This window comes from Marmota marmota, unplaced genomic scaffold, assembly GCF_001458135.2.
Source record: "Marmota marmota marmota unplaced genomic scaffold, marMar, whole genome shotgun sequence".
Classification (NCBI taxonomy): Eukaryota; Metazoa; Chordata; class Mammalia; order Rodentia; family Sciuridae; genus Marmota; species Marmota marmota.
In genome coordinates, this window is record NW_026000229.1 from 5305953 (window position 1) to 5333097 (window position 27145).

Sequence of the window (27145 nt, forward strand, 5' to 3'; positions counted from 1 at the left end):
CCAAAAAAAAAAAAAAAAAATCTAGCTCAACACCACCCCTAAGTAAACTGTCTCTTTTCTAGTTTATTTTGGAATAGAATTACCTATTTAGGCATCAGTTACTGACTTTTACTATAATAAATGAAGATTTAGCTCTTAAACCATTACTTTCCCACCTATCTCTCCTAACACATATTTAGTCATATGAATAATCACTAGTTTATGATTAGAACTTTGTAGTACAGAACTTTGTAGTATAGAGCCAAGTTTTCTATTATGATATTTCCTTTCTTGTACCACCTTTTGTTTTGCAACCTGTGTTATAATTTTAGTTGTGTTCACACTGGGTGCTGCCATGCTTGCTTGTAATCCCAGCTATTCAGGAGCCTGAGGCAGGATTGCAAATTCTCAATCTTGAGACAGGAGGACTGCAATTTAGGGAGACCCTGTCTCAAAAGTCCGGGGGTGGGGGAGGGGCCTGGGATATAGCTCAGTGGTAGAGTGCCCTTCTGTTCAATCCCCAGTACTGCCAAAAAGAAAAAAGAAAATATTGTTCTTAACCCCTTTCTGTGATCCTCCTATCTTCTGTTCCTTTAAGTTTTCTTCAGTGACCTTGGCAGGTTGTTCTCTGGGCTGCCTGTACAGCTCTCATCTTAAGGTATTTCTTGTATGCTTTCCTAGGGTAGATTCATCATTTTCCGGATCTCACATTGTCTTTTTCAACCTTTTTTCATTTTGTCTGAGTACAACCTCAGGTAAAAGCCTGAGAAAGTATGAAATAGGGGTCTTTTCCTGAGTTCTAGCTTCTGAAAAAAAACAGCCTTGAGTTCAGGTTTCGGAGCCAGACCACAATGGGTTTGAATCTTGGTTTTGCTGCTTATTAGCTTATATCTTGGGCTGATCATTTAATCACTGTGCATTATTTTCCATTTGCAAAATGGGGGAAATAATAGCACTAGTACCTATTTTTTGCAGGAAACCATGAGCATTAAATGAGTTGGTACATGTCAATCATGTAGAACATTGCCTGGTGCACTTGTTCCCTAATAAATTGTAACTACATTATATTTCACCCTTTTACATAATTGATACTTTGATTGAATTTTTAAAATTAATTTATTTTTTGAATTTTTAACTGAGGTTGATTACCCCAGGTTTTCAAAGACTGTGTTGTTGTCTTCTAGCCAATAGTGGTGTTGAAGCCTGGTAAGTCTTACTCATGACACTCTGTCTGGAAGTTTTTAAGAGTTTGTGCTTTTCTTATTAGTGTTCTGAAATACCACAACAGTATACTTAGTTGTGGGTCTATGAAATTCATTGTACTGTGTACTCAGAAGGTATATGTCTTTTCAAATTTGGAATCTTGAATCTTACTATGTTTTGCATTAACTTTCTCTTTTCCAGTTTATTTTAGAATGCCTACTAATTGGATTTTTAAGCTTCTTGGTTTGAATCTCTTGTCTCTTATATTATCTCTATACTCTTTTTAATTTTAAATTCTGGAATAGTTTCTTTCAACTTTTGGAAATTTTACTTGGACAGTCTTAAGTTTTTTATTTATTGCTGCTCACTCAGTGACCTCAAAATGTAATGGCATAAAACAACAATTTCTTCCATTTCTCACTATTGGATGAATTAAAAAGGCTGATCTAGACGTTTTTTTGCTGGCCTCATTTGGAGGTTCTCACTGTGTAGTTACATGGTGACCAATACTGGTGTGATATGGACACTTGACTGCACTGGGATGTCCAAGATGGCTTCTTTACCACCCACATGTCTGTCATCTTGGCGTTTCCTCACACAGCTTTTCTCCTTACCTTATATCTCATCCTCTAGGGCTTCTTTTTGAGGCTTCTCTTTAGGAGGCTAGTCAGAACTCAAATTTTTGGCTTCCAAGAGCATGAAAATAGAAACTGCCAGATGTTCATAAAGCTTATTAGACCTAGAACTGTTTCAGTGTTAGTTCAGCTGCATTCGTAAGTTAAAGCAAGTCACAGGGCCAACTCTGGGATGGGACCATAGGTGACTGAATGCTGGGAAGTGTGGCTCATTTGGGACTATGTATCTCCAAATGTGGAACCATATGCTCTGAGAACTTTTTCTTCTGATCATTCCTTATTCCTGGCATTCTATTTTGGTCTTATAAATGTGATGTATTTCATAATTGTCTTTTAAGAAGTTATTTTGGTACTCTTATGTGTTCTTCCTAACTCTTATATATATATACACTTATATATATTATATATAAATATATAATTATTAATATATATAATGTATATGTAATATATATTTTAGTTTATCTTTTTTTTTTTTTTTAAGAATTTTGCTCACATATCTTTGTATTCTGTGTTGCCATTCATGTTGTCCTTTTAATATACCCTTCTCTTTTCGCTCATTCTTAGGTTTTGAATAACTGGTTTGGAGTTCTTTGTGTCCAAGACTTATCAACTGATAGCTTTTAGGGGGAATTTATGCTAACTGGCAATTGCTCTCTTCCACTCTTCTATTTCCTGGTGTAGGAATAAATGATGGCTGGAACTATTCACTTTCTCTGGTAATGAAATCTTTGCTCTTTTGCCTGACGTAGATTCTGCCTGGGTTCTGCTTAAGGAAATGGGGGAGAACAGCATGTTTCAGGACTGGACAGACTTTTGGTTAGTCTCTGGTTTTTAGTTCTGCCTGTTTCTCCTACTTTCCAGTGTACTTGGTATCTCAGAGTCTTGAACCTCTCCATATATGCTATAGAAGGAACCTTCTCATTATTCCCTTAACCTGTGCCTTTACTTGACTTCATTACATTAATTAATCTTATTCTGTTTACTGTAATCTTAATGTAGTTGAATTTTCTTTTGTGATGGTAGGATCATTCCCTTTTTTTTTTTTTTTTTGGTCCTGGGAGTTGGACCCACAGGTGCTTAACCTCTGAGCCACATTCCCAGGGTCTCCCTAAGTTGTTTAGGGCCTCGTTAAGTTCTTGAGGCTGGTCACAAATTTGCAATCCTCCTCCCTCAGCCTCCAACTCTCTGAGATTATAGGTGTGTGCCACCATGCTTGTCCTCTTCCTTTTTTTTTTTTTTTTTAATTTAAATTTATACAGGGTCTAGTCTCACTGTAATTTTATTGAAGTCTCAGGAAAGAGAGAAGATGAGAGAAATACGTGTTCTATATTGAGCTGCTTTCTCTGGGATATCTGCAACTTGTGTTTTTCAGTTAATAGTATGTCATGGACATAAGGCATGTAGGGTCTACCTTATTGTATATAGAGTTGTATATAGGCATTAACATAATTTGTGAATTACATGACAGAATGTCCTATTTTGAATTATCCTTGCATTCCCATGATAAACATTGTTGGAATGAATATTGTAATACTTTATTTTTAAGTAAGCTCATGGTAAAGTTCTTTGTTTCCTTTCAGGCTCTTGTTTCATTTTTGTGTCAGGGTTATGACTTGGGAAGCGTTACATCTTTTCTTCTATGATGTAGAAAAGTTTAAACCAATAATTTTCAACCAGAGGCAATTTGGCCTCCAGTAGAACAATTGAAACTATCTGGAGCCATTTTGGGCTGTCATAGCTGGCTGTGTCAGAAGGATACTATTGGCTCTTTAAACAAATATATAAGAGTATACCTTTTAAGTGATGTTTCACTTCATTGCACAAATTTAAAATTTTAGTGTATTTCTGAGTAGTTTATATTCCCATATTTGTTCACATTACTCTTACTACCAAAATTTTTGTGAAATAAACATGTATTGGAAATACATAGTGTAACACATGGTTGCAATTAATTCCTAGGAACTACTACTTAGTCACCACCCAGGAGAAGGAACAGAACATTGTTAGGACCTTCTGCAGCTTCCTACCAGATCTTCGTTTTCCAATTAGCAATCCTTTCCTTATCTTTAGTTTCATCACTCATATATGCATCATTGTACAATATAGTTTAGTGATACCTGTTTTTGAGCTTCATATTGAATCATACTATATGTGTTTATATCTTTTTCTCAGCATTGTGTGTGAAATTCATTCATATTGTGTATAGCTACAATTCTTTTTATTGTTGTATTCGTATCAACATTTTTTCATGTGACTCTTCATAAACAATTGAAAGATTGTTTTCACTTTTTGCTTTCAGGAAAGTGCTGTTAGGAATCTTCTTGTCTATATTTCTTGGTATCTTTGTACTAGTATTTATCTTGGTTTACTAGGGTATGAGGGCCAATTTCATCTTGAGCCTAAAGAGTTATCTGGAGAACTTTAAACATTTTCAGCTGATTTTTTGGGCTACTTCTAGTTTGTCATTGTGGTTAGAGAATATGGGCCTGTGACTTTCAGCTATATTATTAGCAGTTTCTTAGACTTAACTGTTGGTGTTTTTGTTGTCTTTTTATTGCTGTTTCTTGTGTTACACTCTCTGCCACACTGTCCCCTGGGTATATTAATATTTGAGTCTTTTCCCATTTTTTTTTTTTTTTTGGAACCAGGGATTGAACCCTGGTTAAGTGGGTGCTTAACCACTGAACCACATTCCCACCCTTTTTAAAATTTTATTTTGATACAGGGTCTTGCTGAGTTGCTGAGACTGGCTTTGAACTCTTAATCCTCCTGCCAAGCTGCTGGGATTAAAGGTGTGCACCACCGTGCCCTCTTCCCAGTTGTTTACACTTTCATTGTTGGTTTTTATTTTTACAGACGAAAAGTCTGATGCTTGTCTGAGTCGTCTTTCTGCGTTCCTCACCCCCACCCCCTTTTCTGGAAACTGGTTTGGTTTTCTCTTTAACTGTGAAGTCTGGATTTTTTAAGTTGTCAGTTTTTCTTTGGGGCATTCAGAGCTCTTAATATTCTACAATCTTTCTTTAGTTCAGCAACAATTATCTCTTTTATTTCTTTTTTTTTCTTTCCCTGAATTCTTTGGAAAAATATTGGATTTCTGTATTTTTACCTTCTGTGTCCCTTAACTATTCTCTTATTTCCAATTCTTCTGTCTTTTCCCCCCTTATCTTTTTTCTCCATATTCTAAGTGAATGACACAATTTGGTCGTCTTCATTTGTTTTGTTTTTGCAGTGCTGGGAATCAAACCCAGGGCCAGATGGCATGCTAGGCAAGTATTCTACACCTCCAGCCCCCGCAGTTTGGTGTTTTTAATCATAAATACTTTATTCAGTCAAATCCATTGTGCTCTCTGGCCCATTCAATATAATTTCCTCTCCTCTCCTTAAAATCTTGTGTTTTATTTCCCAGAACTGTTTTGTCCTTTGCATAGTAATCTGTTTTATTTAGTAAATGCAATAGCTTCCCAGTTACTGCTAAAGATTCCAGTTAGTGTTTTTTTTTTTTTTTTTTTTTCTTTTTTTTTTTTTTTTTTTTTTNNNGTGTTTTTTTTTTTTTTTTTTTCCTTTACTAGTAATGCTTCAAGTCACTTGTTTGGCTTGTTTGACAAGGGACTTTTCAAGGTTGTCATTTAGTTCAGCTATCTGATGATACTTGGTTTTCTGCTCATTTATAGATGAGATATACCATTGGTGAGTATCCAATTGTTTATATGGGTATCTGCAGAATTTTCCTTTTTCTCTGCTGTGGTCTCCTATTCCTGGTTTGCAGACCTTTGCTCTTCCTGTGGCATAAGGATAGGGAGGTACTGGCAGGTGGGATTTTCCAACTCCCAGGTAAAAGAAAGAGATAATCTGTTAAGAGATTTTGCTGCTGCATCATTGTATTGAAAACATTTTGTCCACTCTTACTGGGTCTGACACGTATAGTAAGAGGCCATCAAGCTAGGCTTCCTATAGAAGAGCCATCCTTACCAACTGTACTTGGGACAAGTACAAAAAAGAATATGTGGTTCATCTTAAAGTTTCCTTTAACTTTTTCAGTTATTCCCCAAGTTATCTAGATTGAGTATGGCTTTCTCAAACCAGCAGTCTGATTCCGTCTGCTTTCTATTTTCAAAAGTGTTCTTGTAGTTTTGGTTCACCGATGGTATTCCTCTTGTTTGTTTTCTTAGTGTAGCAATGAGCTTTCTTTTATAAAATTCTTCTGTCATTTCAGTGGGGTTTTGAAGGTCAGGCCACATCTTGAAATAAAATTCCTCTTTGGGTTCACAACTCTAACTAGCTTTGTTTTGGTTAAATTACTTGTGTTTTTCTGGAAAGTGTCATTGCTCAGGGACTAGGTGATGGTTATAGGTGAGGCTACATGTCAGAATCCTCTAAGAACTTTTTGAAAATAGGTTCTCTGAGAGCAAGTTCTGAAAGTAGCATTTTTAAAATGCTCTCTCAGTAACTGATGTATTCCAATTTGTATGTGGGACTTTTAGTTTAGGTATGTTCTTTACATACCAAAAATAGTCTGGTTTGGAATATATAATTTAGGGAAATGAAGAAAGGATGAATCACACTATTTTGGGAGCTGCTGCTTGCTTGCTTTTGTCATTCAGTTTCTAAGAGATGAATAATAAATATCTAAAAAGATGCAGATTTAATACAAATATAAGTTTATTCTGCATTGTGGGTGTGTGTTTGTGCCCACATAAAATTTTCCAGCAGAATTATATCTTCTGAGATAATGACTTTTGTAAGAATTACACTATCAGAATAGCTAAGAGCGGATGTTTAGATACTGCTGAGATTTTTGTTGGTTTGGTTTGGTCTCTAGATCCTAGTTTCTTGATCTCAGACATTCTGAGTACTAACCTAAGCTCACCTTCATGGTTAAAGATGTATGTCTACACCTGTGCCGTGGCCTAGGAAATTTGTCCTTTTGAAAAACTTTGCCAAAACTGTATATAAAGGCCTTTCCTAAAAAACACTCAGATTAATTTGAGTATGAACAGTAAATTGTGTTTTAGGTATTTTCTAGTTAAGAATGTTTTTAGAAAGAAATTGGCTCTTTAGTGAAGTGATTATTTTATAGTTTTTAGTTTTGTGAAGTATCTACTCCTTTATAACACATCTGGCCTTTTTAAATGTGAAGCAGTTGAATTTGTATAAAGATTCAGGCTTTTCAAGTTAAAAAAAAGGATATTTAAGGAATCAGTGGTTTAGTATTGACCTTATACACATAACCAAATAAATAAAATAATATTTTAAATTAGCTTATGTTTAAATTTTTTTTCAGTTTTATATTTGACTTATTGCTTTTTTTATTCCTAAGGCAGCGGTTAAAATGTTTAAAATTATTTTTAGAAGGCCAACAAATGTATTTTTCAAATCAAAGCTAGATTTTAAAATAAAATTTTTAATAAATTGTTTTAATGTTAGTAAACCCTCTGTTAGTGGACTGCAGTGATGAATGATTGATAGTTTGACCTTAAAGCTGTGGTACTGGTGTTCTAATATACTCAGCATGTGTCTATTTGTTCTGTGTAGAACTGGTAAATTATTTCTGTATTTCAGAATGGAACAACAGAAGAAGTGACTTCAGAAGAGGAGGAGGAAGAAGAGATGGCTGAAGTAGGTATTTTATGTAAGAAAATAATTTCATAAATATCTTCATTTGTGAACATTTCAGTTATCTTTTTTAAATTTTTAATTTTTTAAAGATATTTGTTTTTTAGTTGTAGTTGGACACAATACCTTTATTTATTTTTATGTGGTGCTGAGAATCAAACCTAGGGCTTCCCACTTGCTAGGTGAGCACTCCACTGCTGAGCCACAACCCCAGCTCCTTCAGTTATTTTCTTTACTCTCTTTTTAAAACTAATGTTAATGTGGAATAATGAAACACATGTTATATTTGGAATGGAATATAGTTTCTAAACTCTGGCTTTACCTCTAATTAATGATAGGCGTTTTTAAAGAAAAATGAAATTACGGCATTTACAGGTAAATGGATGGAACTAGAGAATAATCATGCTAGTAAAATAAGCTATCCCCAAAAAACTAAAGCCAAATGTTTCCTGTGGTACGTGGGTTCTGATCCATAGTGAGGTGGGGTGGGGGGCGGGAATAGGGCAGAATGAAGGAACTTCAGTTTGTGTAGAGGGGCATAAGGGGACAGGTGGGGCTGGGAAGGATGGTAGAATGAGACAGACATCATTACCTGCCATTGTCCGGCTGGGAGAAATAACCGGGAGATGACAAGCAACTTGAAGGTTGAGGCGGGAACTACTTTATTGCGAGTGCACTGAGTGGGAACTGAACGGGAACTCAAAGTAGCGGGTACCCTAGGTAGCAGGCACCGCTTCTCTGCCGGACTGCAGAGGTACATATACCTAACTAATTACACACAACTTAACTTAATTAACATAAACTAGATACAGCAGTCAGTCATTAAGAAATCCTTATCATCTTAATGGCTCCCTGGCGTTGGCTCAGAAACCACTCCTCCTAGCATACTGCCAGGCGCCATCTTAACTTGGTTGTGGCCCTCATCAATTACCCTATATACATGTATAATTACACTAGTGGAGTGACTGCACCATGTACAGCCAGAGGAATAAGAAGTTGTGCTCCATTTGTGTACAATATGTCAAAATGAATTCTACTGTAAAATATATTAATAACAAAAATGATAGGGCTTTGAGCAAATTATTCTGACTTCCTTGAATTTGATTTTTCAGATTGTAAGAATTTGCACTAAAACTATATTTACATTTAATAGTAATCAATATTTAACTCATATTTGGTTATTTTTAGTGAAAACTACTGGGTTTAAGAAGTTTTTTATTTTTTTCTTCTAATTAGTTACACGTGACAATAGAATGCATTTTGACACACCATACATAAATGCAGTATAACTTCTCATTCTTGTTGTAAATCAAACTGGTCGTGTAGTCATATATGTACATGGGGTAATAATGTCCGACTATTCTACTATTCTTCCTACTTTCATACCCCTTTTCCCTCCCTCAGGCCCCTCTGCCTAATCCAAAGTATCTCTTTTCTATTTCTATATCCCAAATCGTGAATTAGCATCTGCATATTAGAGAAAACATTTGGGCTTTGTTTTTTTGGGATTCAATTTTATTTCGCTTACCATGATATTTTTCAGCTCCATCCATTCACCTACAAATGCCATGATTTCATTCTTCATTATGACTGAGTAATATTCTATTGTGTGTGTGTATTTTATATATTATATATATATATATATATATATATATGTATATATATATGTGTGTATATATATATATATGTATATGTGTATATATATGTATATATATGTGTATATATATATGTGTATATATATATATGTATATATATATATATATATATATATATATATGTATGTATATATATATATATGTATATATACCGTGTTTTCTTTACTCATTCATCTGCTGAAGGGGATCCAGATTGGTTCCATAGTTTGGCTATTGTGAATTGAGTTGCTATAAACAATGATGTGGCAGTGTCACTGTAGTATGTTGATTTTAAGTCCTTTGGACTTAAAATTGTGAAGAGTGGGATAGCTGGGTAAAATGATGGTTTCATTCCAAGTTTTCTGAGGAAGTTTTACATTTGAAAAAAGGAATTTGAGAACATTTTAGGGACTACTCATTAGGAACAAATGATATAGTCTCTTGTAGAAAAACCATCTAAGAACTTTATTTCAGTCTGTTTTGTGGTCCTGTGCTTAGACTACTAGAGACTAGGTAATGTGTATCAAGAAAAGAAATTGATTTTCTTGCGACTCCAAAAGGCTGAGAAGTCCAAGATAAGGTGCTAGTATTTGGTGTCTGTTGAGGGTCACCTTGCTGTGTTCTTACATGGTAGAAGGCAGAAGGATGTGACAGCGGGTTAGCCAATGCTGTGAAGCCACTTTTATAAGGGCCTTAATTTCATTAGTGAGGAAGGAGCCCTTGAGGTCTAGTTATCTCTTTAAGGCTCCACCTCTGATATCGTCACATTGGTGGTGAATTTTGGAGGGGACACATTTAAACCCTAGCAAATTTAGTGGAGCAAATTTCAAAGACAAACTAAGTAGTTGTTAGATATATAATTTTAGAGGTTTTTAGGCTCTGAGACTTTTCATTTAAACTGAAACTTTGGAAGGCAGTTCTATGTCTTTGAATAGACCAGATAAAAAAATATATGGATTCCATGGTCTTGACTTTAAAAACTTTTTTTTTTTTTTTGATCTTATTAATTCAGGCTTTTACCTTATTTGAAAATTTTTAATCTAAAATACACTTTCAGAATGCCTCAAACCTAAAGAAGTAGTAGTGGGCTTCTGGAAGTAAATAATTCTCAAAATTGTCCTGTTGGAATGACTTTTTGGAGTAAACTGTTTAATGTTTCCTTGCAGTTCGTTTTAGGTGAAATAAACTTTATGAAAACATTAACCCATTTTATTCCATCGTCACAGATGTGGAATAACCTGTAAAAATTTACAGTATATAATTACATATAGTATAATAATAAGTATATAATTATATAATAATGTATAAAAGCTCTAGATTGTGATTTCCAATTTATTTTATTGTACCTAAATATTCACAGAATTTAAAAGTTGGGACTTAATGGGTTAAACCTTTTCAATGGGTTTAGTATATAATGAAGTATAAACATTGTACTCAGAGTTCAGATATTTTTCATTTTTTTCCTCACAAGGTAAAACAGTGGACAGTAATGCTTAGGAAAATCAAGAAGGGTAGGAGTCTAGACTTTGGAGATGTAGGATAGGTAAAAAGAAGATATTCCAGGCTACTAAAATAACGTGGGGATGGCAAAGGCTCAGAACAACCTTGGACACAGGTGTATGGATGCTATCCTTTTGGGAGAGGAAATTGATGTGTTGGAGTCATGGTAAGCAAGATTGGTTAGGAAAGGCAGAGGGTTAAAAATTTTAAATTAGTGACAGACATTTATATTTGTATACTTATTGATAAGAATGTCATTAGCAGGGAGTAGTATGACAAGATATTGTTTTAGAAAGATAATGATTAATTTTCTCTGGGATGTGCTGATGAGGATTCAGGTGGCGTTTTATGGATAAGAATGTGATTGAGGGTGAAGAGGTAGGAAGAAGAGAAAGGCTAAGGGCATTTATGAGAACTTTGCAGGAAACAAGGATAGGAAGGAAGATTATGGTTCAAAAGTGCTCATCATAAGAGAGTTTCATGAAATGGAGTCATGGGCTGGGTCTGAATAAGAACAGAATGTCGTAAGGCCTGAAGGTACGGCATTCTAAGAAAGAGACCCACAGAGTCTGGACACAAGGTGGTCATTAGGTTGGTCTAGAAATCACAGTGAATTAGTCTGCTTGGAAAAATGAAGATTGTAATTAGAAATTTTTGCAGTTGAAGTAGAGAAAAGCTAGATACTTGAAAGAATTAGGATTTTAAAAATCCTGCATAGATTTGTATATGTGTAAGAGCAGATAATACAGGAAAAAAGGGAGCAAAATGATGTGGTAAAGATGTTGTTCTAGGGGTGGTATTCAAATTCTTTTTCTAATAAAAGTTAGTAGGTGCTTACATAGAAAACTTGGAAAAGCAATAAATATTCATTTGGAGGTAACAACTGTTGTTAACATTTTAGTATGTCTTTCTAGTTGTTCTTTTTTTAGTACTTCTTTTGGTATAATTGAAATTCTGTGATTTCCATTTTGTATTTTGTATTTTTCATTTGAAAGGGTTTTTTTTTGATACAGAAGAAATAATTATGCTGTGTTGGTATTTTAATTTCCTTATAGTACTCCATTGAATTAATGGTTTTACTGTGTTTGTAACATGCAGATTTTGTGTTTGCTTTTGTGGTTATTAAGATGAAAAGGCATGGTTATGTCTAAAGTGTGTGTTCACATTTTAGACTGGTCAAAGTTAGAATTCTAAAAGTCAAGTTTCTGGAACAAAGTATGAATAGTTAACATTTTTAATGTCTGCTGCTAAACTGTTTCAGAAGTTTGTTTCATGCAGATGGTATGTACCTGTAGTCCCAGCTACTTGGGTAGCTGAGGCAGGAGGATTGCTTGAGTCCAAGAGTTTCAGACCAGCTGGGCAACATAAGGAAAACTCTAGTTAAAAAAAAAAATTCTTAATTGATTTATAAGATGGCATACTTGGTAACAGTCATGATTTTTATAAAACTTAGTTCTGCCTTACTCATAGTCTGGCTTTTAAACAAAACATAGAATATCATAGAAGGGAACCTTTTGAATTCAATTCCTCTCCACCTCGATGTTGAATGGATGCAACCTCTCTTTCCTGTTCCTTTTTATTCTAGTCAAGAGTAACTTAACTTTAGGGATAAGAAACTACTGAAGAAAAATAACTTGAATAAGCTATTATTTTTCTTCTTTTTGTAGGATATAGAAGACTTGGATCATTATGAGATGAAGGAAGAAGAGCCTATTAATGGGAAAAAGTCAGAGGATGAAGGAATTGAAAAAGAAAATTTGGCAATATTAGAAAAAATTAGGAAGACTCAAAGGCAAGACCATTTAAATGTAAGTGTGTATAAATATCTAGAACCTGGACTTTTGTGGTTAAGTAATTATAGATAATATCAGGCAATTCATTCGGAGACCAATCTTAGATGGTCTCTTCTAACCCTTCTTGTGTATTCAATCATATTTTTTTGACGAGCCACTTTCTACTCTGGTCATCTACTCTTTTCATCCTGGAACCATCTGTGATCTTGTTGTGTGCTCCCCTTTTCCAGCCTGTTCATTGTTTTCTTTGCTTACCCTCTTCCTTGTGGGATCTATATAATCAGATTCAGTCTCTCCTCCAAAGTTCTTACTATTCGGTTTCTTTTTCCTCCATGAATCTGACTTTTGGTCTGTCCTGCCCTGACTGCTTCACACCTCTTTATCTGAAGAAGCATATGGGGGTATGAAATGAACACCGTTTGGTGACAAACATGCCTTTGTGACTTCTGTTTCCTCAACTGTAAAGTGTGGGCAAATAACACATACCTTTTGGATGCCTGTTGGGAGAAATAAGAATGTGTACATGTATATGCGTATATATAAATGTGTGTGTGTATATTTATAGACATATGTAAATAATTCCCAAGAGAAGGAAACATCAAAATAATAGTCTGGCTCTCTAATCACTCATTACCACCTGCCTTGTATTATTTCTTTTTAATTGATTTTATTTTTTTAAATACATGACAGCAGAATGCATTACAATCCTTATTACACATATAGAGTATCTATATCTCTGTATATAAAGTATATTCATGCCAACTTATGCCATTATACATGTAGTCTTTTTTTTGCATTACAATTCTTAATACACATATACCACAATTTTTCATATCTCTGTATATATAGTAGGTTGACACCCAATTCGTGTCTTCATGCATGTACTTTGGATAATGATGTCCATCACATTCCACCATCCTTGCTAATCTCTGCCTCCTCCCTTTCCCTCCCTCCCCTCTTCCCTATCTAGAATTCATCTATTCCTCCCATGTTCCCCCTTCCTACCCCACTATGAGTCAGCCTCCGTATATCAGAGAAAACATTTGACATTTGTTTTATTGGGATTGGCTAACTTCACTTAGCATTATCTTCTCCAGTGCATCCATTTACCTGCAAATGCCATGATTTTATTCTCTTTTATTGCTGAGTAAAAGAGTTATTTCTTAATTCCATGAAATCTGAGGACCAGTTACTTTGTCTTAGGCAAACACAGGGAATGCATTGTTATGCAAGTAAGTGCCAAGATTTGTAAATAGTTAGAAAATGCTTCCTTCTTCAGTCTTATTTAATGTTAATTTAATATGGCATATCTTTTTAATATAATAAGGAAATTTAGCTAACTACGTATCTTGATTATTAAAATAAGTTTGTGGTAATTGAATTAATGATTATACTTATATATCTTTTGATTGACTCCGGTTAAGATGCGTTATAGTCAGAACAATTACAAATTATTGAACACTTTTCACTTGATAAACACAATGTTAACTACTTTTTATTTTCTATGCCTTCTCATTAAATTTTTATAGCCACTGTATGAAATAGATGATCTTTCTTTATATTTTAGAGATGTGAAAACTAGGACTTAAATCAGTTTAAGATCACCTAGTTAGGAAATAATATCTTTGTACTGTTTTTTCCCTTTAAATGTAGTATAACCTTTAAAATCTTTTAAATTTTACATGATTGAAATTTCACATGATAAAAGAATAGTTCCATTCATATTCAGTCTTAGGATAAGATATCGGCACATTTTCCTCTTTAAAGAAGTCCCAGTGTAATTCTACACTGTTACAGAGTCCATGATGGTCTGGTTATGTTGGGTAGACTCACCCTTACCCCCCCAGATTATAAGAAACACTAAATGAACCAGACTTATCCCCCCAGTTTTATAATCCTTTGAAACTTGATAATCCTTCATTTAATTGAGCTTTTTTCGACTTCTTGAAGTATAGAATGGTAATTCATTTTTACAAACTCATTGTAAACTTTTATGTTAAAATCAAATACCTTAAATCTAATTACTTGCCTCAATAGACCCTGTAAACAGCAAGTTTTACGTTTCAGGGTGCGGTGTCTGGGTCAGTGCAAGCTTCAGATAGACTTATGAAAGAGCTCAGGGACATATACAGATCACAGAGTTATAAAACAGGTAAGGACTCCTGGATTTCTACTGTCTCTGTTCTTTTGCTCATTTCTATTTTCAGCTTATGTCATTTCATATAACTGGATAGAAATAGAAATGTTTATTAACTTTTATAGATGCAAAATTCCAAAAGATGTAGGAGTTCCAAAAGATGTAGGAGATAAGATAGGATGAGTTAAGTTTTTGGATCAAAGAAAACGTTTTTTATAGATATATCATGTTTTCACCTTCTTCCTGATCTTTTTGAAAAAGCATAATATTGCTTTGTAAAATTTTTTTAAAAAATTTTTTTAGTTATACATGGACACATTATCTTTATTTTTTTGTTTTATTTTTATGTGGTGCTGAGGATCAAACCCAGTGCCTCACAAGTGAAGCAAGTGCTCTACACTTGCTGAGCCGCAACCCCAGCCCCTTGTAAAATGTTTTAAGATTAAATTTTGTATATTTCATTATGCAAAGAGAATTTTGCCAAAGTTCATTTTTATTAAAAATAATAAACTCTTGCTACAGAGGTAGTAATGGTACTATTTTAAAAATAGATGGATTTTTTTTTCTTTCTTTTTCTTTTTTTTGCCATTTCATAGTTTGACTCTTTCTTACCCAGTAAGATTTGAATATTGTGGAACCTCTTTAACTAAAAGTAAACTACTTGTTAGAGTATTATTAGGGAGAGAACTGATCTTTGGGGGGGAAGTTAGCATTATGATCTATTCAAGAATCCTCAGTGATTATTTGAAAATCATTAGAATTGCTTAGAAGCTCAAAACAACCCCTCCACTTAGAGTGCATGATAAGCCGAATTTGAGTTATCAGAACTTTGAGTACCCCAATAGTTTTTCTTACGAGAAGTCTAAAAGTTCTAGCTGTAGAAACCTAGACAGTTAAGTGTTTGGATACTAGTTTTATCTTCAAATGTTAATCAATAACTTAATTTGTTTTAGCATTGTTTATACCAGCAAAAAAAGAATAATCAGATAGTAGGTAGAATTAGTTGAATTACCACATTTTTTTTTTTTTTAGTTGTAGATGAACACAATACCTTTATTTTATTTACTTATTTTTATGTGGTGCTGAGGATCAAACCCAGTGCCTCACACATGCTAGGCAAGCGCTCTACCACTGAGCCACAAACCCAGCCCCAGAATTATTACAATTTTTGAAAAGATTGACAGTATAATTTATGTATACTGACTTGGAGAGATGTCCCAGAAAGTTTAAGAATGATCATAAAATAATATATGTAGGATTCCCTTTTTTTAGAAATGTTTCTTCATATACATAGAAGAAAAGTCTTAAATACATATGATTTTGTGTAATCTATTTTTTCGTAGGTAATGGTAAACAGTTTCTGAATTCATTAAAGAATCTTCTTAATTTATAGCTTTAATTATCTGTTAAAGGTATAAGAGACTTAGTCCCAGTGGTCAAATATTTACAGTATAGTGGAGGTGTTTCATTTTTTAATAGCAAAATTTATAGATTTGTTGACTATTTAGTATTTATGCTTACACCAGAGTAGTAGTTATGCAATCAAATGAAGAATAACCAGCATGCCTTTTATCTTTTCAGGGATTTATTCAGTGGAACTCATAAATGACAGTTTATATGACTGGCATGTTAAACTGCAGAAGTAAGTGGCTTTTTGGTGCTAAACCACTCTTTGCAATGTCAGACTATCACAATAAAGTGGGTTTTTTGCTTCTGTTTTGACACCTTTATAATACAGCTTTTATTTAGAACTTTAGACCTTATTTCTATGGAAATAAGGTTGTTAAATTGAGTGGTTACTGAGGCTTAGTAAATGTCTGAGAAAGAGGTACCAACTGTGAAATAGTGGTTCACGGACTTTGTGACAATGGCAACTTAAAAACAAAAGTGTATTCAGTAACCTAATGAGGGCTGGGGTTATAGCTGAGTGGTAGAGTGCTTGCATAGCATGTGAGAGACACTGGGTTTAATCCTCAGCACCACATAAAAATAACTAAAAGGTATAAAAAAAATTTTTAAAGTGTGTTCTACAAAAATTACATAAATATGAGGCCACATTGAGGATAGCTTAAAAAAAAATAACCTGATGAGGCTATAATATAACCCATTTATGTTTGAAATAGGGGATTTGGGTATATTTATATGACTATTAAATATATGACTTGTGTATATTTGTATAACTGCTTTGGAAAACTATTTGGTATAGGAGATATTTGTACCCTCTAGTTCAGGAAGCATATACTTCACAAGAAATGAGTACTTGGGCATGCCAGGAGACAAATTTAGATTTTTATTACAGTGATTGACTTTTCATGGTTTTGTCAGTGACAGATTTCTCTCCTGAACCCCTTGGCTAATAATGTAATTTTAGGAAGGCTTGTTAAAATGTTTTTGAGTTCTTGAGAAAATTATGTACATATGACTATTAACTTTGAATTCCCTTATTAGGATACATTTAGAGGAGCTGGGGTTGTGGCTTAATGGTAGAGCACTCGCCTAGCATGTGTGAGGCCCTGGGTTCGATCCTTAGCACCATATAACAAGTAAATAAATAAATAAAGGTATTGTGCCCAACTACAACTAAAAAAAAAAACAAAACTAAGAGTACTACTATTTATTTTTGGCATTTATTCTCAAGGAACTACAGACCATATTGGCCTATTTTTCCTGGGGCTCTAGAGTAGCATTAGAATTTCTTTGTGTGAAACTTACTCTGAAGCTATGCTTTGGCTCTTGGACTGGTTCATATTTGAGTTTAGTAAGAAAAATTCTCTAATTTTCTGTTTGAATTGGCTCTTGTTTTGTTATTCTTAGGGTTGACCCTGATAGTCCGTTGCACAGTGATCTTCAGATCTTAAAAGAAAAAGAAGGCATAGAATATATTTTGCTTAACTTCTCTTTTAAGGTAAGAATATAGTGATGGGACTTCATAGGTTTCAAATGGGAGTGTATATTTGTATAACTGCTTTGGAAAACTATTTGGTATAGAAGACATTTGTACCCTCTAGTTCAGGAATTGTCTAAGCATATACTTCACAAGAAATGAGTACTTGGGCATGTCAGGAGACGTACATAAGAATGTTGAAAGCAGCATTGTTTATAATAGGCCCAAACAGTAAATAACCCAGATTTCAATTAAATGGAGAATTATGGTATTCATAAGAAGTAACACAGCTATATGCGACAAGATGGGTGAATTTTAAATACAGTGTTGAGCAAGAGAAAGCAGATCTCTAACCTGTTTTAAACGGTTCCATTTAAGTAGAGTTCAAAAATAAATAAAACTAGCATTGTGTTGGGCATTCTCAGTGGAGGCACTATCACCTCAGTGAGGTGAAAATTGATCCTTGGTGTGAAAAAAAATCCATTATATGGTCCATGGCTCCCCAGAGGGCCACAGAACAAACAAATATGCAGTTCTGTGGTGTCAAAATATAGAGGGGTTGGGTGGGTTGAAATTAGGAAAAATTTTTCTAAAAGGATTTCTGAGGGTGATAAAAATTAAAAGAAGGCTAAGAAATGCTGACATGGATTCATACCTGGGCCAGTAAAACTTATCAAGAGCAAAGATGTGATTACCATACAGGTTAGGATAAGGAGTCCATGTAGGAGTTGAGAGCTAAAAGGGCATTTGTGTGCTCCTTGGATACTGACTGTAGTCTTTCTTGAGCAGGGTGTTGGTTATGTGGGCACATGCCTTACAATAGCCTGTTAAGGTGTACCTCTATATTTTATACACTTTTCTGAATTTATTATATTTAGTAGTTATTCTTAAGATGCTACAAATATTTAAAAAGAATAGCAATGGAATCTATATTAAAATGTTTTGATAAAATGTAGTGGCTTAAAATTTTAAAAATATATTGAATCTTTTGATTAAAAACACTAGGAAGTATCCCTAAGTAGTTACATTTGAATTATATGTAACTTCTTTTTGATTGGCTCTTTTAAATTGTGAGGAAAAATTTACTCAACAATGCCTACCAGATATTTTTTTTCCCTCATTTCAGTTAGGTAGCTTTTATGCATTAGGTGATGGAGGGCTTTAGATCTGGCATCATCTAAAATATCCCTAATCTTCAAGAGCCTATAGTCTTTCTGGGGGAAAATCATTGTGATGAAGGCTGTAGGCCATTTTTGGAGGTTATGGTGAAAAGTCTGGGCTCTCACCTTTATGTAGTAAAGAGCCATTAGAGGTTTTTACAAAAAGGCATAGTTGATCTTTGAGGATTTTTCTTTTTTATTAAATAGTCATTGTGCCTTCAGTGGCATAGCAGAGTTTGGGCTAGAGTACATTTCTGGAGGATAAATTGGGTTTTATAATTTAATCTTGACAAGAAATGCTGACAGCCTGGCATAGGTGGTAGTAGGAGTAGGTGAAAGTAGATGGATATCAGGTGTTTTGAAAGAAGAAAACAAAGACTTGAAAAGAATACTTACAGAAAGAATGGCAATAATTTTTTGAAAGCTTCTTACTTTGGTTTCGTTTGTGTATATTCTGATTTGGGATATCTTATGACTGTACTTCTTGAAATAGCCTAAACTTTTAGTATTTTTTTCTCAGTTTTGTTAATGCAGAAACTATTTCAGTTATTACCTAGGGTTGTTTCCTAGAATGTGAGTTTGGCATGTATTTACTGAAGTTAATAATCTTCACTTTTACTGAATTTATATGTGGCAGTGAATTAAATACCTAAGCAAAACAAACCAGCAAACAAAACTACTGAAAACCAGGAAGGTATTTAAAACAAAACAAAAAAACAAAAACAAAACAAAACAAGCAAACAAAAAAGAACCTCTTGCAAAATATTTTGTCCTGAGAAAATCATTGTTAAATCATATACTCAGATGCCCAACACCAAGCTTAAGAAATAGAAACTTATCAGTACCTTGAAGCTACCTACTTTGTGCCCCTCCCTTTCACTTCCTCCTTGGAAGCTATTTTTATTTTATTGATTGTGCTGCTGAAGATTTGAACCCAGAGCACCCCCTGCATGCCAGGCAAGCACTCTTCCAATGAGCTATATTCCCAGTCCTTTTTATTTTATTTTGAGACAGGGTTTCACTAAATTGCCCAAGCTGACCTTGAATTTGTGATCCTCTTGCCTTAGCATCCTGAGTAGCTGGGAATACAGGTATGGGAGGTCTTTTAAGAGGAATATGAAATCTTGGTCAGGAGGATTTGTGACTGCAGGTAGTGTTTTCATTATTTTTTCCTGCCCTAGGTAGAACTTCAGGGAGGGGACGATCTGGGAGGTAAATGGCTGAAATTCTATTGGATTTGTGTTACTGGACCATGTCTCCTGACAGCAGAAAGAAGGGCCTTTTCTAGGGTTGGAGTGTTTCTTAAGAGACCTGGGAAGAATGTGATTGTCCTGAGCTAACTGACCTTATGAAGAGGACCTTAAACTGAATTGCCAAGTTATTAGTATCGGGATTCACAGACTTTGGAGGATAGCAGGTATGACTCAGAAAGAAAGACTCACAGGAAGGAGCCAGAATTAAATATATTTATGGTCTTGGATATCCATAGACACAACTTGAGAGTCATGGATAATAAGAAAAATAGAACATGAAGTATAACATAAGAATGGGAATGGTACCTGGTCAGCAACTTTGTAAATCTGTTCCACGAGTTTTTTTTTTTTTTTTCCTCCCCATTTAGTACTGGAGATTGAACCCAGGGCACTCTACCACTGAGCTATATCTGCAGCCCTTTTTATTTTTTATTTTAAAACAAGGTCTTGTTAGTACAGAGGTTGGCCTCAAACTTGCCATCATTCTGCCTGAGCCTGGCACTATAGGTGTGCACCATAGTGCTTGACTGAACACTGCTTTTAAGGAAGTGATTTTTTTCAGGTCACATCTGAATCATTGCACTGAATTCTGAGTTAGTAAAGAATGGTTTAGACAGACAAATTTTGGTTCATTTAGAGAATAGTAGCCAGGATTGGAAAAAAGATTCTATTCCATGTCCTAAGATTATTAAATTTGTAGAATTGGATAGTAGAACATTAGAGTTCATGATAACTTGTCTTCAGCTATTTGTATGACTGTATATTTGGAAGCATTAGTTTTATTTGTTTTGATGTACACAGGATATAAAACTAGAACTAATATGTCAAATTATAAAGAGGCAATTTTCAACTCTCATAAGGCAGTGATTTGTTAACTATTTAGAACCATCTGATGTTGTAGTCTTTCAAAAATAGAATGTTATTCATCCTTAAGAATAGCTTACAAGGCCAAAATGTTATATTGGAAATCAGATAACTTGCAAGTTATAACTGAGAGTCTGTTTCTGACTTAGTGTTCTAAGGTAACTCAAGCTTCTATTTAACAGTCACCCTCAAATTTTTTTATTTACTGAACTCCATTTTATTTCTGAAAAATCTTGATTAGTTAAGTTCCAGGGTACAGCATTTTTGGAGCAGAGTCCCCAGGTTTTGATGCAGAAAAATGATTCTGAAGAACTATTTAAAGTGAAGATAGTTCTCAAAAGAATGGGATCACATATTTAAAGATCTAGAAAAATAGAAGTTTAAATGAGGTTCCACTTTACCATGCTTTGCATCCATGCCTTTCATTATGCTGTTAAAAATGAGTAAATGTTGAGCCCTTATTTGAAAGTAGATTATAATAACTTTTATTAAGGTAGTATCTTGTAGGTAGATTTTCTTTCCAACTTGCAATAGAAATTTCAAGATTATCAGTTTAGCCATCAGAAGTGTGCTTTACCTTCTTCTGTTAGCAGGATTGAATTTTCATAATTTTTATGTTCCTCAGAATCAGTCTTACTTGAGAGTAGGCAGAAGGTGTGAGGTAAAGTAAGTTACTGAAATTATGCTGCTGCTTCCTCTCAGTTAAATAAATTTGTGTGGGTTTTATTTCTTGGAAATAACTAAATGAGAAAAATGTTTGTTTGGATCTCTTGTCCTCAAATTGGTTTTTAAAAAATGCATTAGTTTCCTTTAATTCCGTTTTGTTTTAATGTAGGCATTGGAGATGATTTCTCATAGACTTCCTGTCATGTCTTCATTAAGGCAGTGTGCCATCTCCCTGTCTGACTGCTCTAAGGGAGTGAGGGGCAGCCTTGGTCTTTTCGCCATCAAGGAACTGACCTCTAGCACTCTGCTGTCTTTGCTTCAGTTCATGGAGGAGAAAAGCTCTTATTCTGGAAGTAGTTTCCAATTGTGTGCTTGTTAGCCTGAGAAGTTGCCAAGTTATCTTTTTCCTCATCTTTCGAGGCCATCTATATTTTTATCAAGTATGATATTCTTTGACTTTTTTCTTTGTTTCAGTATTGAGCATTGAACCCAGGGTTGCTCTAACCATCAAGCTACATTCGCAGTTCTTTTTATTTTTTATTTTGGGCCAAGGTCTTGCTAAATTGCTAAAGCTGGCCTTAAACTTGGAATCCTCCTGCCTCGGCCTTCCAAGTCACTGGGATTGCAGGCATGTGCTACTGTGCCTAGCAGTCCTTGACATTTAGTGTTACTGCTGATATTTGGGTTTAAATTTGTCATTTTATGGATGATTATTTTTTATTTGTATTTCATGCTTCATGTTTCTCTCTCTCTCTCTCTCTCTCTTTTAAATTCCAGTTTCCCATTACTCCTACTTGGTAGTTGTTAAGTTCTTTTACTCTTCCTTCTTTTTTTTTTTTTTCCTAGTTGTTGATGGATCTTTATTTTATTCATTTATTTATATGTGGTGCTGAGAATCAAACTCAGTGCCTCTTACATGCCAGGCAAGTGCGCTACTACTGAGCCACAACTCCAGCTCTTACTCTTCCTTCTTACCCTAAAATTACAGTACATATCCTTGCCTTGTCTGATATAAATTTGTTAGTTTCTATTTCTTCCTTGTCAGTAGAACAACCTTGGAGCACTGTGAGTTCATGTACTCCCTGCCTAACATTCTGTTATTGTCATGCATTTTAGTTCTATATTTATCTAAAATCCTACACTTAAAAAAAAAATTTTTTTTTTTGGTTGTCAGTGGAGCTTTATTTTATTTATTTTTATGTGGAGCTGAGGATTGAACCCAGTGCCTCACACATGCCAAGCAAGCTCCCTACCACTGAGCTACAGTCCCAGCCCCCTACATTTTTAAAATAACTAATATTCAGGAGAATCTGCATATTTGCTACTTTCAAATTCGTTCTTCTCCCAGGTTCTCATCTGGCATATTTTCTCCTACCTGAATATATCCTTTAGTATTTCTTTCATTGTGGGTCTGTGGATGGGAAAATAAGTATTTTTATTTCATTTTGAAGAGTCTTCATTAGGTTTAGATTTCTAGGTTGGCAATTCTTTATTTTGGTACCTCGAAGATACCATTTTATTATATGTAGACTATTCTTTCTCTTGAAGTACTTACAGTGGTTAAATCTTGTAAAGCCTTTGGTTTTAGAAAATTCTCATCTAGTTCTCTGTTCCATTCTCCCTTCTCCTAGGACTCAATATATGTGATAAACCTTTTCATTATATTGTCTTGTTATTTTTCTACCTTTTTGTTTCAACTTCATTTTAGCTATTTCTGACCTATTTTTTTGATCATGGAATCTCTTCTGTACTTACTTAAACTCATCCATTAAGTTACTAATTGTAGTTATTGTATCTCTAATTTTCAGAATTTCCATGATTCAAATTTATAATTTGCAGTTCTCTGCCAAGGTTTTCAATCTTGTCTTTTCTTGAAAATATTCAACAGTTATTTGAAAGCATGTCTGCTAACTCTTAACTCTCTTGTGGTTTTGTGTTTGTTTACTTCTCTTGTTTTCTGATACTGTTATCTTTAAATCCTATATGACTAGTTAATTTTTATTTATGTATTTGTTTTTGGTACCAGGGATTGAACCTGGGGTGTTCAACCACTGAGCCACATTCCCAACCCTTTTCATCTTGAGACAAGGTCTCTCTTAGTTGCTTAGAGCTTCACTAAGTTGCTGAGGCTGGCTTTAAACTTGTGATCCTCCTGCCTCTCAGCCTCTGGAAACCCTGGGATTATAGGCATATGCTAACATACCTGCAAGAGTAGTTATTTTCAGTGATATTTGTTACATATGAAAAAAAAATTGGAGCTGATTTTAAACCTTGGGCAGTGTTTTTCTTGTGAGAGGATTTACATTTTCCCCTGTCAGGGACTTGGACTGAAGCAAGCCAGAATAATTGGGGATTGAGATGATTTAAAGTTGGACTTGATTCCTGTCCAGGGCAGTTTGTCCTTTAGGATCCCAAACTCAAGAGTAGAAGCCTTATCAGTGCCTCTCCTGGGGGATTCTGAGCTTAGACTTTGATCTCCCTATCCCTGAATCTGTGAGGGCTACCCAGTTTGTGAACCTCTTATCTTTCTCTCCTGTAGTTTGTGTGTGTGTGTGTGTGTGTTTGTGTGGGGAAACTAAGGCAAAAATAGTTGCCTCCCCCCCAATTTGCTTTTTCTTTAACATTTAGCCCTGTAATCGTCACATTTTGTCTACCCTTTCTAGTTATTAGTCAGTTATTGGAATGATTCTTTATTTACAGAGGTCTATTGTAAGTAGATATTTACCAAAACACTATTTTGGTCCTGATCTTAACTTCATTCTTATTTGCTTTGGTTTTTGTTTCATCTTATTTCTTGGTACTGATTTTACTATTGAAATCCTCATATCAGACACCAAATGTGTACATTCTTTATAGATTATTTTTAAATCTTCTAAGTGTATAATATTAAAGATGTTCTTGAAATTAATTAAACTTGCTCATTTGCTCTTTAGGATAACTTTCCCTTTGATCCTCCATTTGTTCGAGTGGTATTACCTGTCCTCTCAGGAGGGTAAGTTTAAGTGATTACTTGTTTTTGATAGTGTGTATCACAATCATTTGGAGAACTAATTAAATTCTAGGGACCTTGATTGCTAGGCTTCTACTGCATGGTTTGATACAGCAGGTCTGGGGTGGGACCTGAGAATTTACATTTCTAGGAAGTTGATACTGCTGATTTGGAGCCCACATTCAGAACCAGTAGTATAAATTGTTAAGTTGTTTATAGGTAGAGTTTTTAATGGTTCCTATTTTTATATATTTACTATAAAACAAGTTTTTTACAAATATAAATTGTGATTGAGGATGTGAGTTATGATTGGAGAGTGATTCCTACATGCTGATGATCACTCCTAAATGGTACTTGTAGGAGTAATCACAAGACATTTCATGGGCCTGTGAAGCTGGGTGGCTGGCTGTTCCTTCTAGAGGAAATAGCTGCAGTTTAGTAGAATCAGATGGTTATTGTCAGAGTTTTATTGAAGTTTATATTGCGCTTTTTCGTAGATAGTCTTATGGAGAGAGGGGAAAACGTAAGAATTTGTAGCTAGGTTACTTACGAAGTGTCCTATAGAACCCCAAAGTAGGAGCTGCTAAACTAATTTTGATCATTTTCAGATGGACATTTAATTTCACTTTGTGAGATAATACATTTTGCAGTGATAAATTCTAAAAATATCCAGTCCTTAAGTCAATCATTTCTGTGATTGAGATAGCAATAGTTTAACATTAAGGTAAAAAATATGGATGACTACTGAAATAGACTTCATACCTTTCTCAGAAATGGTCTGCTCCTAATTTATCCAGTATTTATACACTTATTTCTATTTTGCAGGGAATCAAATCATGTGAAAATTATTTCTCAGTATACTCAGAATATGTGTTGACTGTGGTATTGATACTACAGAATAGTTACTGGGCATGGTTTCTGTCTAAAGCTCAAGTAAACAAAAGTATGGCTTTATTCAGTGTATATGGATGTGCTGAGCCCATTCTGATTTCTGCAACACAAATACTATTGCTTTGTAGGAGTTTACTTACCTGATAACCTGTAGCCTAATCCTTTGCCGTATCTCCCATGATCCAAAGGAACCTGAGCAATTGAGGAAGCTGTTTATTGATGGTCTGAGCTTTGAAACTACAGATGATAGTTTAAGAGAACAGTTTGAGAAATGGGACACACTCACAGATTGTGTGGTATTGAGAGACCCCCAAACAAAAAGTTCCAGGGGCTTTGGTTTTGTGACTTGTGTTGAAGAGGTGGATGCAGCAATGTGTGCTCACAAGGTTGATGGGTGTGTAGTGGAACCAAAGAGAGTTGTTTCTAGAGAGGATTCTGTAAAGCCTGGTGCCCATCTACCAGTGAAGAAAATTTTTGTTTGTGGTATTAAAGAAGATACAGAAGAATATAATTTGAGAGATTACTTTGAAAAGTATGTCAAGATTGTGGTAGTGGTACCAGGAAAAAAAAAACATAGACATCATGGAATACAGGCAGAGTGGGAAAAAGAGAGGATTTGCTTTTGTAACTTTTGATGATCATGATATAGTTGACAAAATTGTTGTTCAGAAATACCACACTATTAATGGGCATAATTGTGAAGTGAAAAAGGCCCTTTCTAAACAAGAGATGCAGTTTACTGGATCACAAAGAGGTCACGGAGGTGGATCTGGCAACTTTATGGGTCGTGGAGGAAACTTTGGAGGTGGTGGAGGTAACTTTGGCCATGGTGGAAACTTTGGTGGAAGAGGAGGCTATGGTGATGGAGGTGGTGGCAGCAGAGGTAGTTACGGGGGAGGTGATGGTGGCAACTATGATGGCGGTCCTGGTTATAGTAGTAGAGGAGGTTATGGTGGTGGTGGACCAGGATATGGAAACCAAGGTGGTAGATATGGTGGTGGAGGAGGATATGATGATTACAATGAAGGAGGAAATTTTGGTGGTGGTAACTATAATGATTTTGGAAATTACAGTGGTCAATAGCAATCAAATTATGGACCCATGAAGGGGGGCAGTTTTGGTGGAAGAAGCTCTGGCAGTCCCTATGGTGGTGGTTATGGATCTGGTGGTGGAAGTGGTGGATATGGTAGCAGAAGGTTTTAAAAACAGCAGAAAAGGGCTACAGTTCTTAGCAGGAGAGAAAGCGACCAGTTGTCAGGAAAGCTGCAGTTGTCCCAAACACATTAGAGGAACTGTAAAAATCTGCCACAGAAGGAACGATGATCCATAGTCAGAAAAGTTAGTGAGCTTATACAGGAACCCCTTCTTGTTCAGGACTGTCATAGCCACAGTTTGCAAAAAGTGCAGCTATTGATTAATGCAATGTAGGGTCAATTAGATGTACATTCCTTAGGTCTTTTATCTTTTGTAGTTTTTTCTTTTTCTTTTCATTACTCAGGTATATTGCCCTGTAAATTGTGGTAGTGGTACCAGGAATAAAAAATTAAGGAATTTTTAACTTATCAAAAAAAAATAAATAAAATAAAAAGTTGAGACTCCTACTCTGCTCATGTATGTGATATATTATCCTTAGATGACTCTTGGATTAATTTTTTTCCTTGTGTCCTTTAACTGTCTTAATATTAAGCAGGAACCCTTTGTTTGGAGGCAAAGAGCAATAAGAGTTCGGAACATATATTGATAAAATGAATGTAATTCAATATAGAAATGATCACTTCTTTTAGGTATTAATGCTATTAATGGTGCATATGATTCTATTTATATGAAATAGCCACAATAGGCAATCTGTAGCAACAGAAAGTAGATTAGTGATTGCCAGGAAGAGAAGGGTATAGGAAATGACTATATTATCTCACTTTTTGTGGAGGAACTGGAACTACTTGT

At 34.8% G+C, this 27145-nt stretch overlaps 1 protein-coding gene across 6 annotated transcripts in view; it reads left to right on the top strand.

Annotated features, from left to right (window-relative positions):
* Ube2q2 (ubiquitin conjugating enzyme E2 Q2) overlaps positions 1-27145 on the top strand; it is a 59300-nt gene that overhangs the window by 20780 nt on the left and 11375 nt on the right. For 4 of the 6 annotated variants that reach the window (XM_048793584.1, XM_015480368.2, XM_048793585.1 and 1 more), the window contains 6 exons: positions 7377-7433; positions 12232-12372; positions 14425-14509; positions 16076-16136; positions 17309-17399; positions 24255-24313. In XM_048793584.1, the coding sequence (XP_048649541.1) occupies positions 7425-7433; positions 12232-12372; positions 14425-14509; positions 16076-16136; positions 17309-17399; positions 24255-24313 (446 nt within the window). In that variant the 5' untranslated portion in view covers positions 7377-7424. Of the gene's footprint in view, positions 1-7376; positions 7434-12231; positions 12373-14424; positions 14510-16075; positions 16137-17308; positions 17400-19719; positions 19956-24254; positions 24314-27145 lie in introns of those variants that run through there. The other 2 variants (XR_007343934.1, XM_048793586.1) reach the window with 2 other exon arrangements.